Source organism: Hyalella azteca, unplaced genomic scaffold, assembly GCF_000764305.2.
Source record: "Hyalella azteca isolate HAZT.00-mixed unplaced genomic scaffold, Hazt_2.0.2 contig12949, whole genome shotgun sequence".
NCBI classification, from domain to species: Eukaryota; Metazoa; Arthropoda; class Malacostraca; order Amphipoda; family Hyalellidae; genus Hyalella; species Hyalella azteca.
In genome coordinates, this window is record NW_025942889.1 from 406,386 (window position 1) to 420,974 (window position 14,589).

The 14,589-nt window shown below is 38.0% G+C and overlaps 1 protein-coding gene and 1 long non-coding RNA gene across 6 annotated transcripts in view; both read right to left on the reverse strand.

Annotated features, from left to right (window-relative positions):
* Positions 1-10,125, reverse strand: part of LOC108666375 (solute carrier family 26 member 6) — a 40,149-nt gene extending 30,024 nt beyond the window's left edge. For 4 of the 5 annotated variants that reach the window (XM_047883466.1, XM_047883465.1, XM_018153235.2 and 1 more), the window contains exons 1-4: positions 2,037-2,477; positions 1,399-1,581; positions 683-793; positions 215-420 (exon numbers count right to left, since the gene is read on the reverse strand). In XM_047883466.1, the coding sequence (XP_047739422.1) occupies positions 215-420; positions 683-793; positions 1,399-1,581; positions 2,037-2,136 (600 nt within the window). In that variant the 5' untranslated portion in view covers positions 2,137-2,477. Of the gene's footprint in view, positions 1-214; positions 421-682; positions 794-1,398; positions 1,582-2,036; positions 2,478-9,995 lie in introns of those variants that run through there. The other variant, XM_047883464.1, reaches the window with a different exon arrangement.
* Positions 10,126-13,070: 2,945 nt separating this feature from the next.
* On the reverse strand, positions 13,071-13,900 carry LOC108666365. The gene is made up of 2 exons (XR_001930491.2): positions 13,431-13,900; positions 13,071-13,314 (listed from the first exon to the last, which is right to left on the reverse strand). It is a non-coding gene; the product is annotated as an uncharacterized LOC108666365 (long non-coding RNA).
* Between the last annotated feature and the right edge of the window lie 689 nt (positions 13,901-14,589).

A 14,589-nucleotide genomic window follows, 5' to 3' on the forward strand; every position in this document is an offset into this window, starting at 1 on the left:
TTGGTTTTCTGCATTTCAATTTGAGGACGCAGTTCAAAGAAAATGCACAAATTATTATTTATTTATTGACGCCAAGCCTTTACTACATGTTTATTCTTGTTAAAAAACTTTAAAACATTTCTATGAAAACCCCGTATAAACATGAGAACTAAGAATCAAGAGCATTATTACGTTGGCAGCAACTCAGGTTACTAGTTGAAGCATCATAACTTACGCTCCAAACTCCGACCATGAAACAGACGATGGTGGCGACCTCGACAGGCGTGTAAGTGACTGGCATGTCTGCCGCAGCCGAGGCCGTTGCGTTCACAGATGCTAGGAAAGCAGTTGCATTTCCAGGAGCCCCTGGCGACCCTTCCGGGAAGGTCGCGTACTCGTTCACCACCTTGCCGGTCATCAGCGTAATGACAGCAAACGCTCCTGAAGATGAAATATTTGGGAGTTCCCTATTGTAGAAAATAAGTGGAATATCCATTTAATGTGAGTTAACGATGATTAAGATGTTACGCAATTGCATAGATAAATATAAATAAATAATCTACCTTTTCAAGCGGAAGAAATTTCAGAGTCCCAAGTTATTTACCAGGAAATGAGAGCTTCAACGCTTAAATTTACAGGGATTTGAATGATTTCAAAGCATGAACTTAATACGGCCACTGTGGAAGGTAAGCATTTTCCTCACCCATGGAGTTGTGCTGCGAGGAGGCCAGCACGGCGTACACCAGCACGGGGAAGAACGCCATATAGATACCGCAGATGGCCGGGATGTTCGCGAGCAGAGCAAAGCCCATACCTTGTTTTTGAACACGAATATAGATCAAGCTTTCTGCACGCTGATTTGAGCATCGAATAGTTAACAATTGAACAATATCAGAACATCTAAACTGTAATTCAAAGTTTTAATTTTTCGTTATAGGGCAAAAACTAATGATTTCCGCTAAGTTTTCTTCTTTGGTTTCCACGACCTTTCCATCTACGCAGCTTTAAACATCGTGGTATCTCATGGTTCACTGAAAATGTTATACAATTCTGAGGTTATGATAGGATGTTTTCACGATGGGCTGATAAGACATTTTATTCTCATGTGTAGAATTTTGGGTGGTGTTCGAGTTGAGAAGAATTAGAACAAAGAGGGAACTCCGTAGTTATTTACAGCGAAACTCTGGAATTAATCATCCACAAAAAATTATCTGTTCTATTATGAGCGTATAATTATTGCATCACTACTTTCTGTCAACGCTCACAAATATTTGTTATAGGCATGCCTTTCGTTCAAGAATTTTATCGACTTGAATTGGATTTGACTTGAATTGTCAATTCAAGTCAATTCGACTTGAATTGGACCCAAAAATCGCCAGAACTAGCAAAAATTTCCCAAATACTCTCCGAATTTCTCACCCAGCGGTATCTGCAAGATGGCAACAGTGAGACCGGCGATGGCGTCTCCAATGAGTAAGCTCCTGAAATCATAGTTCGGGAGCAAGCCCAGAATCGGGATCCTCTTGCTCACGACGTCCCTGACATCAGAGGGCGAGCATGTCAACTGCTTCCTCACGTAACGACGGCAACGAACCACAACACCTGTAGAACAGTCCAACGAACAAGGCTTGTTTACTTAATTCTCTCTGGTGCAGATGTTTCAAATTATCCGAAAGTATGAAGGTATTGGTTTTACAGTTATGCGATCCATTGATGTATATCTAAAATTAATAGATCAACTTCTGCTCAAATTAAATGCCAACAAATAAAATTTCAAGAAACTACATGACCCCTTTTAGCGATCTACCGTATCTTTTAGCTGTCCATATATTAATCTAAAATAGTTCCCAGATTTGCAACAATAAATTATTAGCGTGAATTTACAAATGGATATCGTGAATTTGGTTGGGAATCAAACGAAACCACCGGTAATTCAACTTAATCTTTATTGACTAAAACTTTCGTCAAGCGGGGGAACCTATCTTCATTAAGCCTTGCGCTAATCAATCAAACCTTACACTAAGTAATTCCGACTCGCTTTGAGTATTGCAACTCACCGTCATCGGGTGGGGTCTGGTAGCCGCCTAACTCCCGCTTATCCGACACTGTCAACGCTGGTCTCGTGATAGGAACTGAAACTTGGTCTGTCCCCCTCATTGTGTTCAGGGATAGGGTATCACGGTACTGAAGATTTGTTTAACGATATACAGTGCGTACAGATTGCACGACGATAGAATTTTGATCAAAAAATTTAAATAAATGAAAAAATTGTCACATAACTAGCGCTGTAGCCAAGCACCACACAACGTTGCATCAATACAGTTTTTGTCGCAGACAAAAAGGGAAATTCTGTCTGCAATTAGTTACCTGAAAAATGAATACATTGCATCAACACAAATAGGTCATGATCATGAAATATGACATATAGTCTAGAAATTGTGTGGAAATTGCGTCAGTTTATGAATCATCTTTAGTCTATCAATGTAATTAATTAGCAGAACCTTGAAACTAGTCTGTCCCGGAATTAGTATCCTAACCAACTTATGCAGACGTATATCTCAAAAAAGATGTTTATATCCCAGCGTCTACACGTTTAATTAAGAGCGGAGTGGACAGTGTTATGCGGGAATTTGTGTACACTGTGCAGAGTAGACGAGCCTCCTAGCTTGATTAGATCTGATCAAAAGACCAGTAGTCAGCAAAGTCCAAAAGACAAGTACCAGGCCCAACATAATCGGCAGAATAGTTTGGTCCTTAATCAACCGACAACGATTAAAAAATTTTTGCACCAATTAGACAGAGCACGTAGGAACTGTCCAGTATTTGTTCTCCACTGCGAGAAGCTGCCAATGTTCATCAACTGTATCGAATCAGCCCTCGACCAAATAGTCTAAAAGAACGCATTCATTTTGGAATCTCATTTTGCGATTTGGAACCTAACCACAGATTTTTTCAGCTAATACTAGTAACGTAATCTAATAACGCAGTAGCTCATGTATGAAAGTGTCAATATCACGCAGTTTGGCAGTTCACAGTAATCCCTCGTTACTCTGAGCCACACCTACCGCGGCTGCACTCCATCGCGGAGATTCAATAACTGTAACTGAAAAGAATCATTCGCGTATCTTCGCTGTTTCATGGGCATCTGAGGCAGCCGATCGGCAGGTTTTTAAAAAATATATTTAAAATTACATGAAACCATGAATGTCTTATAAGTAATAATTTAATTAATTTATAAACATTTAAAATAATAAAAATTTACCATATAAATAAATAGGTAGTATCAGTCGATTAATTCCCTATGGCAGATTTAATCAATCGCGGCCGAATTTTGAACGTAACAACTGTGATAGGTGGGGGACTACTGTATTTTAAGGATGAGCATGCAGACCACTTAATAAGGAATGCGCCTTCGATACGCGGCCTGATGATGCTAGGCAGGTTTACTGCTACTATTCAGGAGAGCCATGATCGTGGGTCGCGGTCTACTGAAAGCTGGGTACAATTCGAGCGCTCAACGCTGGGCAAGAATTTGAAGTGATGACTTTAACGTTCAGTGGTGGACATTCATTGAACAATGGGCAATTTGCTCCCTTCATTGATGGTGCAATGTTTGAAAGATAACGGTGTCGTAGGCTAGTTTTCGGCAGCAATCCAAAGATGATTGGTGGATAGAATCGGAACGATTCTATATCGGGCTGAGTGGTGTTCAAATTTCATGGTCCAGGGCTTCGCTTACGAAATTTTACGGTTAAGAGATAAATAGGTTCACATGTAGGATCAGCCGCATAGGTTAACGGATAGTTCCTGCATGAGCCGTATCTTCACTAAAAATACAACCATTGAACAGGTTCGATAAGCCATTGGTAGTTAGGGTAGTCGAAAATTGGTCCTGTTTAAAATAGGCTTATGGCTGAGGCTTAAGCGATCGTTGAGGCTTAAGCGATCTTTCACTCAATAGAGGTAAGACCTGCATTTGAGTTAATAATATGCGTTTAAAAATTACTTTTCAAAGACAACACTTCTGAACAATCCAGTGTCTTGGATGTTACACATGTACAATGAATTTCTAATTTTATTTTCAAATATTGAAAAAAAAATTTCACAATTTTTTAAGATATCAAAATATTGTAAATTATCAAAATTATTTAGTATTCTGTCAACTGATTCATGCATTGTCTCTGACTTCATGCGATTGTGCAAAATTTCAGATCGATTGGACAGGTCAAATTGTGTCATATATGGATTATAATATTGGTAGCAGACGAAATTATTTTACAATTTTTTTAATAATGAAGAAAAAATTTTTTAACTTATAAAAATATTTATTCTGTCAATTATTCATGCATTGTCTCCAACTTAACGCAACTGTGCAAAATTTCAGAACGATTGGACAGGTAGAAGTGTGTCAGATATCGATAATAAGATTTGTAGCTGACAAAATTATTTGTACTTTTTTTTAATATTAAAAATTTTTTTTTAATTCTTAAAATTATTTATTCTGCCAATTGATTCATGCGTTGTCTCCAACTTTACACAAGTGTGCCAAATTTCAGATCAATTGGACAGGTAAAAGTGTGTCAAATATCAATTATAAGATTTGTAGCTGACAAAGTTATTTTTTCCATTTTTTTAGTAGTGAAAATTTTTTTTATTTAATTCTTAAAATAATTTATTTTGACATTTGATTCATGCATTGTCTCCAACTTTACGCAAGTATGCAAAATTTCAGATCGATAGAATAAGTAGAAGTGTGTTAAATTTCGATTATAAGATTTGTAGCATACAGACAGACAGACAGACAAATAAACATCAAGAAGTGAAGTTAAAGAGAAGTGTTGTAAAAAGGACCGCAATTGGAGAAAACGGGTCATGAGACAAAAAATTTTGCTTCCACTAATTCTATCTATCGTGAATCGGGGGCAAGTTACAATGATTAAGATAATCAATTTAATTAAACTAACCAGCCCCAGTAAGGATGCCGGGAATAGAATGACTTAGCAACGCCCGTCAACTCATCACTCAATTATAGAATGACAACATTGCATCAACACAAATAGGTCATGATCATGAAATATGGCTAGTAGTCTAGAAATTGTGTGGAAATTACGTCAGTTGAAACAGCTTCAGTCTATCAACGTAATTAATTCGCAGAACCTTGAGACTAGTCTTTGTCCCGGAATTAGTACCCTAACCAGCTTAGGCAGGCGCATCTCTCAAAATATATGTTTACAAAACAAATTCATGCAATTTTTCTTAGTTATCTGTACATATAATTTGTTTTATTGCCCAGATATATTTGAAACAAATTTTGCATGAAACCGAAGCGTCCGCACATTTTTGTTCCATTGAACAAGTCCCCAGCAAAGAAGTCGAGAATAGTTTGGTCCATGATCAACCGACAACGATTTAAATAATTTGCACCAATTAAACAGCGTATATTTTTTTCCACTCCTAGAAGCTGTCAATATTTATCCTCTGCATCCTATCAGTCCGCGACCAAATAGTCTGAAAGAACTCATGCATTTTGAAATCTCATTTTGCGATTTGGGACCTAACCACAGATTCTTTTCAGCTAGAACTAGTAACGTAATCTAATAGCACAGAAGCACTTGTATGAAACTGTCATCATCGTGTAGTTTAGCAGTTCAGTGATCCCTCGCTACTCTGCACCTCACCTAACGCGGCAGCACTTCATCACGGAGATTCAATAACTGTTAATGAAAAGAATCATTCGCAGATATTCGCTGTTTCACGGGCATCTGAGACAGCCGATCGGCAGGTTTTTTGTCAAAAATATATTTAAAATTGCATGAAACCATGCATATCTTATTTGTTATAATGTAATTAATTTATAAGCATTTGAAATAATAAAAAATTACCATATAAATAAATAAGTAATTTCAGTCATTAAATACCCTATGGCGGATTTCACTTATCGCCGCCGAATTTTGATTTTAAAGCCTGTGATATGTGTAATGCTTGAAAGATAATGGTGTGGTAGGCTAGTTTTGGACAGCAATCCAAAGATGATAGGTGGCCTCGAGGAACGATTCTATTGCGGGCTGAATTGGTGTTCAAATTTTACAGTCGACGGCTCCGCTAAAGATATTTTACGGCTAAGAGATAAATCGGTTCATAAGTAGGATCAGTTACATAGGTTAACGTATAGTTCCTGCATGAGCCGTATCTGTACTAAAAATAAAACAACTGAACGGATTTGAGGAAGCCATTAGTATTTAGGGTAGTCGAAAATTTACCTTGTTTAAATAGGCTTATGGTTCAGGTTTAAGCGATCTTTCGCTGCCAGCAATAGAGATAACACTTGCATTTAAGTTAGCAAGGACCGCAATTGGAAAAAATGGCACATGATACATAAAAATGAGGAAATGTGTCATGGGACAAAAAAAAATCTGCTTCCACCAATTCCTTCTATCGGGCACAAGCTACCATGATTAAGTCAATCAATTTAATTAAACTAACCAGTCCCAGCAAGGATGCCGGGAATAGAATGACTCAGCAACGCCCGTCAACTCATCACTCAATTATAGAATGACTCAGCAACGCCCGTCAACTCATAAATCAATTTTGCCCCAATGAGACAGCGTTTAGGGACGGTCCAACATTCATGGTCCACACCAAGCATCCAGTGTTTATTCCCTACATTGGATTAGCCCCTGGTCGATCGGCCCATCGTTCACTTTGCGAAGAATCCTGGAATCTTGCTTCACGTTCTGAAAACTGATCTTAGTTTGTGCCGGCTAATACTAGTCAAAATGAAATTGATTTGCATTATTTTAATTTGGATTTATTTTTATTATTTAGATATTTATTTATTTTTATTATTTAACGCAGGCCAATTGTAACTGAATGCTTATCATTCAATCCACGTCCTGGTGGTGCTCTGCTGGTTTCATGCAACTCTTCATTAGAGCTATTTTTTGTCGCCGTACGCTTGTCGCTGCCCGCGTACAATTCGATGTGACGTTCAGTGATGGACAAATATTTCCCCATAGGCTATTTCGCACCTGTCGTTGGTACGTGGGACTTGACAAAAAATATCGTTTTACGCCGCCATAATTTTAAATTTCCTGCTTGAGGCTACAGTCACAAACATAGGCGATATCTCATACCCAATAATTATCATCCACTATCGGAGGAGAACGACGCATGTCTGTGAAAGACAAATGTTCATTGAAATGTTTCAGAGACAAGCGGAAGTAACCGCAAATTACATTGCATGACAAGTGGAGAAGACAGAGCTGAGGTGACTGTCCAATTCACTTCCGCGCCCTTGTCTTGAGCCCCGGACTTTCTATGGGTCAAGGTTTTTCCGCACACTTCCTAATTCATAGCTCGGGTTTGCACGCTAGCAATAGCATACAAAGTTAGACGCTCTCTGACGCGATATTTAAAATTGTAAACACTTTAATTCAATGTGTCCACATGCATGCATCATTACGCGTAGGAAGCACACAGTTTACGTTCATAACAACACGCATCATTATGCGAGTGTAGGAAGCACGCATTTCATGTGCATAACAACACGTAACTTTTGCTGATACTGATTTGAAAAATGAATAGCTCTTTACCAAACCGAGGAAATCTGCCAGAAACGTTGACTTTTCCTGTGTTGGCAGGTTAATCAGCAAGCTGGTCCAGTATAACGGTTAACGGTTCCCTGTTGCTGCAGGTTTACCTGACAGAGTAACCCCGCATGTCAGGATAAGCAGACATCGCTCGGTAGCGAAACTTCGCTATTATAATGACGTCCTGAGGCAATTTCATGGTAGCAATGATATCATTGTGGTGCACGTCTCTGGGAGTTATTGCGACCATATTTATCAGAAGTGAGGATAGAATGTGCTTTTATCAGTAATAATTAGTCTTAGTCATTTAGTCTTATCATGAGTTCTGAACGGCAGCGTCCCCGCGGACACGCTGGGACAAGCATCCCATGTGCTGCAATTAAGCCTAAACCTTTAAGGTCAAAACTGTGCGCACAAACATCGCTCACTGCATGCTGGCCTCAGCTTGACTAAAATTAACAAACTAATACACACAATTTCTCATCTACACATAATCTGCTCTACTTATCCACCAATTGTCATAAATTATCACATTACTGCGTTGAACTTATGATATGATTTATATATTAAATAATGTGCCGAACGTATCTCACATACACCTAAAATCTCATAAACATGCATCATCTTTTTAATTACGAAATGTTTATTTTATGATGAAATCTATCCAAACAGGCAACAATATAAAACTTTTCACATCAATATCATACGCACTAGTATACTCGATACTATTTACTAACTCTATAATCATTTTGAAAAAAAGTTATCCTTAAAAAGTATAAAAAAATTGCATTTATCGGTAGCTTCTTAGTCAAATCCAAGCCTAATTAAATAATTTTAACCATACGGCAAAAGATAAAAGTCATCGTTTTGTAAAATGTTTTTTCTTTTCACATTTGTTGCGCAAGTATAGTAAGACTTGGCTGCACTGGTCGTTGCATCAGCCCATGACCTCTGCGGTTGGAAACTTTTACAGAGATCTGGCGACATCCTAAGCTCGTAAGTCAGAAGGGTCCGAGAGTGGTGAAACATGCCCTATTTGGATGGGGCAGCGGCAGCGCCGGCAGTACACATCGACTAAGATTTGCGAAATAATATAAGGAGAAGATAAAATGACAAATTAATGAGAACTAATTGATTGCTTACTGTTCGACTTTGACACCGCATCAATCAAGGATATAACTGACTTTATAGTAATGATGCTAGAAATGAAAGCACTTCATCAAAATCTAAAAATGGTAGTATAAGCACTTATGAGATAAATGGGCAATGATCCCATTTATGAGGTAAATGGGCAATAATCAATGATCACTTCTGCAGAACCAATTCAATTTCAGTCCAATTGTCAGTAATAATTCCGGTATTTTGAAGGGGCAGCAAATACTGCTAGTAACGCTCATGAGATCCAAGATTTATCGCGCGTCTAACGTAACAACGTAACAATAGCAGAACAAGCCACGAGTGTCCAGAACGAGTTCAAGGGCATGTAATGTGCTCTGCGTGACTGCTGCTCGCACATGGGCTTTGACCAGATAAATTTGAGCCATTCTAATTTTAAGTTCAAGTAGAACAATGGAAATTAAAATTGTAACAAAAGTTCTCTAAAACGTTTATTCGTATTCACTTCCATGGTGATAATTGATTCCTTTCTTCAGTATCGTATTTGATTATATAGCAGTTTCTCGGAAAATAATCGTTCAATCTTTATAGAAAAAAGAGAGTTTGCATAGTGCTGAGCACACTGCCATCGAAGAACATGATGCACGAATAGAGCCAGCGTTTAGTTATTAGTTATTCTTATATATGTTTTATGCACCTGAATGGTGGCCGAAGATGTTGGGCAAGTGTGTCTTATTCCTCACCCGCTTCCTTTATAACAGAGACTTGCGTTGCAGGCTATGAACTTGTATCACAAATACCATGAGAATTCGATGAGTCAATGAAATAAACAATTTTGCATGGATGCATTAATGGTTAAAATTCGTTCAGCAGTGGACAAGCATTGGTGGCGACAGATGATAATATTTACACGCTGTAAATATTACAATGGTAATATTTACACGCTCCTCCATTGGTCGGTCGCGGCTCAAAGCGAATTTGCACACATTTCGAAATATGATTTTTCTACCAGCTGAAAATTCACACATAAATACGCCAGTAGGAAAAAAGGCATCTAGACAATAATTGAAGGTATACCATAAAGCATCAATATGGAACACGAAAAAAACTTGGCCTATCATATACATATTATGATGAAGTTTAACTAGAGGACTGAGACGCCAGTAATATTTATAATTCCGTTATAAGTTTTGCACAAGAGCGCCGGGGGCCGCACATGGCATAATTATCGGGCGATAACTTCTATTTCCATGCCAAGCGAGATGCTTAGAGCCACTGACGAAGGAAGAAGTTATATTCATAATTACTCACCGATTTATCATAAGCAAAATTTGTTCATTAATGTGTGAACTCAAATATCAATGGCACAATATTTTGAATTATTTAAATTGTTACTGATGAACATGGCGAGTTGCAGCTCGGCGCAAAGATCACGACGCACTCGCCACTGCAGCCAGCCACCAAGTGAATGGCAGATTACGATTACTAAATGCTATGCATACGCAGCGGGGCCGCGGGACAAAAGTTTCCTTCTCCGAGAAGATTTGCAGCAAGAGAACGTTCATCGTCTCAAGAACCTTCAGTGCCAGAAGGTTTTTTTTTTCGAGTATGAGTGAATCATGCCACCAGTGTTTCATGCTAGTCGACCACGCCGGTTCAATGGTAATGACCGTTACAAATGTGCACTTTTAACTCCACGTAGACTTGGATGGGGACAATACTCTACTAGGAAAATATGTTTACATATATGAAGTCAAAAACAATATGCAGACTGAAACTTTCTATTGAGATTGATTGATGCGTGTCGGCACTTGTATAGTCGGCACAGAAAACAATTTCCGAGCCTTGTTCACATAATCAAAAAATAATCTTACTGCTCACAAAAATTTTATAACTTTTGAATGAAATTTCCCTCAAACCGGTTGCTTTACGCAGGCACGAACAAGTCGAGTATAGAAGTATTGTATACAACCTCCTCAATACGCTACGGCTTGCAGCTCATATAGAGCGACCTCGGTGATGGTCTTGTAGCGTGGTTCTTTTTAAAGCCTCAAGTATGAGTTACTGCAACTACAAGTTTGTAAGGGTCAAGCTGTTAGGGTCAGGTTTAGGTTAGGGTTAGGCATTGTTAGGGTCAAAAATAATGGAGGAAAAAACGCGAAAATCTTTGAAACGCGGAGGAAAAAAAATTTGTTATGTTGGATTCGATTATGATCGGATGCGGTACCGAATATTAGACGCATATGTGAAGGCTTCTCAAGAGATGTCATCGCTCTCTAATTTTGCTTTGATGAATGTAGAATTATAAGGATATTCATTATGATGCTCCAATCTATATTTGTCTCATTCTTCTTTATATTAAAATACTAAGAATGTATAAAGTATTGAAATTTTTCGAAATTTAACCGATATGTATACACGTAATATTAGAGTTATTCGCTGAAACGAACGGCAGCGTTTCTGTTATAATAATTACACAACTCTTATTTTCATACGAGTTGCATAATCATAGCTATGAGGTTCACGTGAGCAAATTATTTGGTTAGGAGACTTTAATGCTGCTTCAAATGCATTTGGTTTCCTGTGCTGGAAAATGACTAAATCGGTTGGACCATAATTTCAACCATTATTATTGATAGATTGCATTTTTTCCCGAAATGCAAACTTGATCATTTACACATGCATACGAAAATATTTACGCTACAATTCAAGGAAACTACTTTCATCGACGTTGTCTCAAATTGTGTATTAAAGAGCATCAAAATTATTGGTAGAAGTAATTCCAGGTAATGTTATTAGTTTGTGAAAATGTTTCCGAAAGCCATATAGAGAGAGATTTTTCGAAGTGAATATTTATATTCAAATGTTCTCAATTGCTTGCTTCATTTCCTTGCTGTAGGAAAGGGGTCGTGGATAACCTAAAGTCTTTTTGCCATAATTGAGCTAATTGGTTATCAAGGTTCTATTTTGACTAGTAGAAGCGTTGACGAGAAGTGCGTAAAAAGATCGCTTGGCAAATGCCTGTTGCAAGAACTGTTTAATAATTCAGTCACACTAAACAATCGAAATAACTGACCATTCAGTGAGAGTATCAATTCTAGGAAAATACGATGCACCAAACACACCGATAGATTTACGAAATGCGTTACGCTATATTGGTGCACTGCACCTATAAATGAATAACAAATAATCTTACGAACAAGCTGTTACCTCCTCTCGTTGCAGCTCAGAATTATGGAACATAATGGAAAAATTTTCAGTACAAGGCTTGTCAGTTGTTTGCAGAGGTGGTCAGCCTTGGTGTCGGTGGCTACGCAATTAAGTGACAGTATATAGCCTATAGCCTCTGATTTGAAGTACGACTTAGAGTGTAGCTGGTGTGTCTTGTCTACAATGGAAAGCCGAGGCAAAAAAACTATTTTGTTGCAGACAAAGCAACTGACCTTCAAAGCGCAATGCAGCCGCTGCCACGCCTACATTTTTACCAGAAAAAAAAACGCACAAGTTAAAGGAATTGGTTCCTACAATGGCTATCCTGCTTGACAACAAGGAGAACCTGGCAGAAGAAGACATCATGAACAAGCGACCTTGACGAGTTTTGGGCGGGGCGCAGAGATAAATATTTATTGAGCGCCATAACTACAGACTATGGCAGTTTCTGGACTTCAGTAATGAAAATAAGTATATGTAATATATCATTTTCTCATATAAATTTAAAATTTCTATTCTTGCGACTCGGAAAATTTCTGTCGTCTACTGTTTTTTTGCTGCATTCAATATGGATGAACAGTTAGAGAAGGATATGTCTGTTTTTCGTACAGCGATTTGAAATGATCATCAATTAATTTAGTTATGTTTTGAAAATTCAAAGTTTAAAGTTGACAACTATTCATGATGCTTACGTGAATCGGCTTGTGTTAGAACTGTTAATACCCCGTGCACCACCTGCAATAAATGCGCCAACTCGGCCCTAATATATTCACGTGTGAAGCTGAGATTGAATATGAAGGTAAATAAGGGAAGCAAGTACAGTAGTTCGGTTACGGGTCACGTAACAGTGAGTTCTTTATTAGGATCCGGCCTGCCTGTCAGTTCTTACACTGAATGATGTTCACAGGAAATATTCACATAGAATGATATTCACTCTGAGCTTCTTACTGCCGCCGGGCAGTTGCGGACATAGCATTCATTTTTTTCCTGCAAATATAACCAATAAATGAAGTATAACAGATTTATCCATTTTCGAGGAAGATTTTAATCAAATAATCACTTGCATTCCTGATTAAAATTAAGTATATTTAGCAGCAAATTACACCCGAAACTTGAATCACAGGTGTAAGGAATTTTTCAATTCGCTACATAATAAGGTTAAGCAAAGATTTATAATAAGAGAACCATCAAATTTTATTAGGAGAGGTTCAAGGTTGGATCTTCTTAATTGGGTCTTCATCCACGGGAAGCGCCGGAAGTTTTGATGGTAATTAAGTATTCATCCAGAGAAGAAGTTAAGTAGGAAGACCAGGCTCCACAATTTAGTTCAACTGGACATCAGAATTTAGAGTCTTCAGAATGAATAGAACCAGGTAAAGGCGGGGTTGGTGCTGGCGTCACAGGAACGGAGAAGTTTATACTGTTAAAGAAATTAAACAAGATATAACACGAGTAGATATGGTACACAAATAGTGACAAACGCAATGATTAAGGCAGTATATATCATAATGTTCGAATGAGAGTAATGGCACACACCTAAATCTATTCGGGATTCAGTGTTGAACCGTAGTTACAACAGCTAGGCTTAATCAAGGAATGAAACCCTAACAAAAGAGGAGTGTAAAGTTGGAGGAAGGCTCACCAGAAAGGACAGGCAGGACAGTAGGAGGTTCAAATGCACGGGAAAAGTTAGAGGAGGAATGAAACCCTAAACCTCCATCTACCTATACTAGACCCTAGGCAAATGACCATAGTTGATTTATCCACCTTAAACGTCCCAAATGGAGGTTATCCCAAAACGTAAATTATGGTGAGCCTAAGATAAATCCTACCTAGATAATACACGAGTAATAAATAGTTGAGTAAATCCTGCTAGAAACCACATTCACACAAAATTATAAGACAGTAGAATAAAGGTCTCAGCAAGGATTAGGAGCCTGTGGACGCTGAAGATGCGTAGTCCAGTACTCAGGTCGCAGGTAAGATTGGAGATGTTGCTCAGTCGGCTGCCGGAACGAATCTGAGCTAATTTGAAGGTGAGCTACCTCGTCACCTGGGCAACAAATGAAGGCAGCAATGCATTCGAAAGTGGTAATTTCTTACACAGGATCGACGTGAAAGAGTACATTGCTTGTTTCGTTTTTGGTAACAACAGCCAGAAAGTTTTCAAATGTTTCACAGATCAGTAGGCTTGTTCGACTAACTCTCTTTTTTGATCGCTTCGATCGAAATTAATGCAAATATTTTTATAGTGCAACTGCCTTGCCTTGGCAAGGAAAACTATTGTGTAGCATAAAAGTGAAGGTTATGTTCATGGTGAGATGTGAAGTTGGTGATGTCGGTATAAGAGATAATGCATAAGACAATGGAATCGAAAATATAATATGTTTATGTCCGTCCATAACATGGAGACAGGCAATATTTCAAGGTCTTGTATTAATTACTTAAGATTTCTCATGTCTAAAGTTATGGAAATGATTTTATGATAACTAATTGTTTTATCAGTTCATAAAGGAAAATTTACGGTAGTTTGAATAACATTGAAATAATTTCAGTTTATAGAAATAAAGCATTCAATCACCGAAATTTAAATCTTTTAAACTTTTAAGCGATCGTTCTTTAAACTTATGGGCTGTGCGGTTGTGCCAATGTTAAGTTTTGCAATTGGGTCCGTTGACGAGATCAAGAGTGAGTT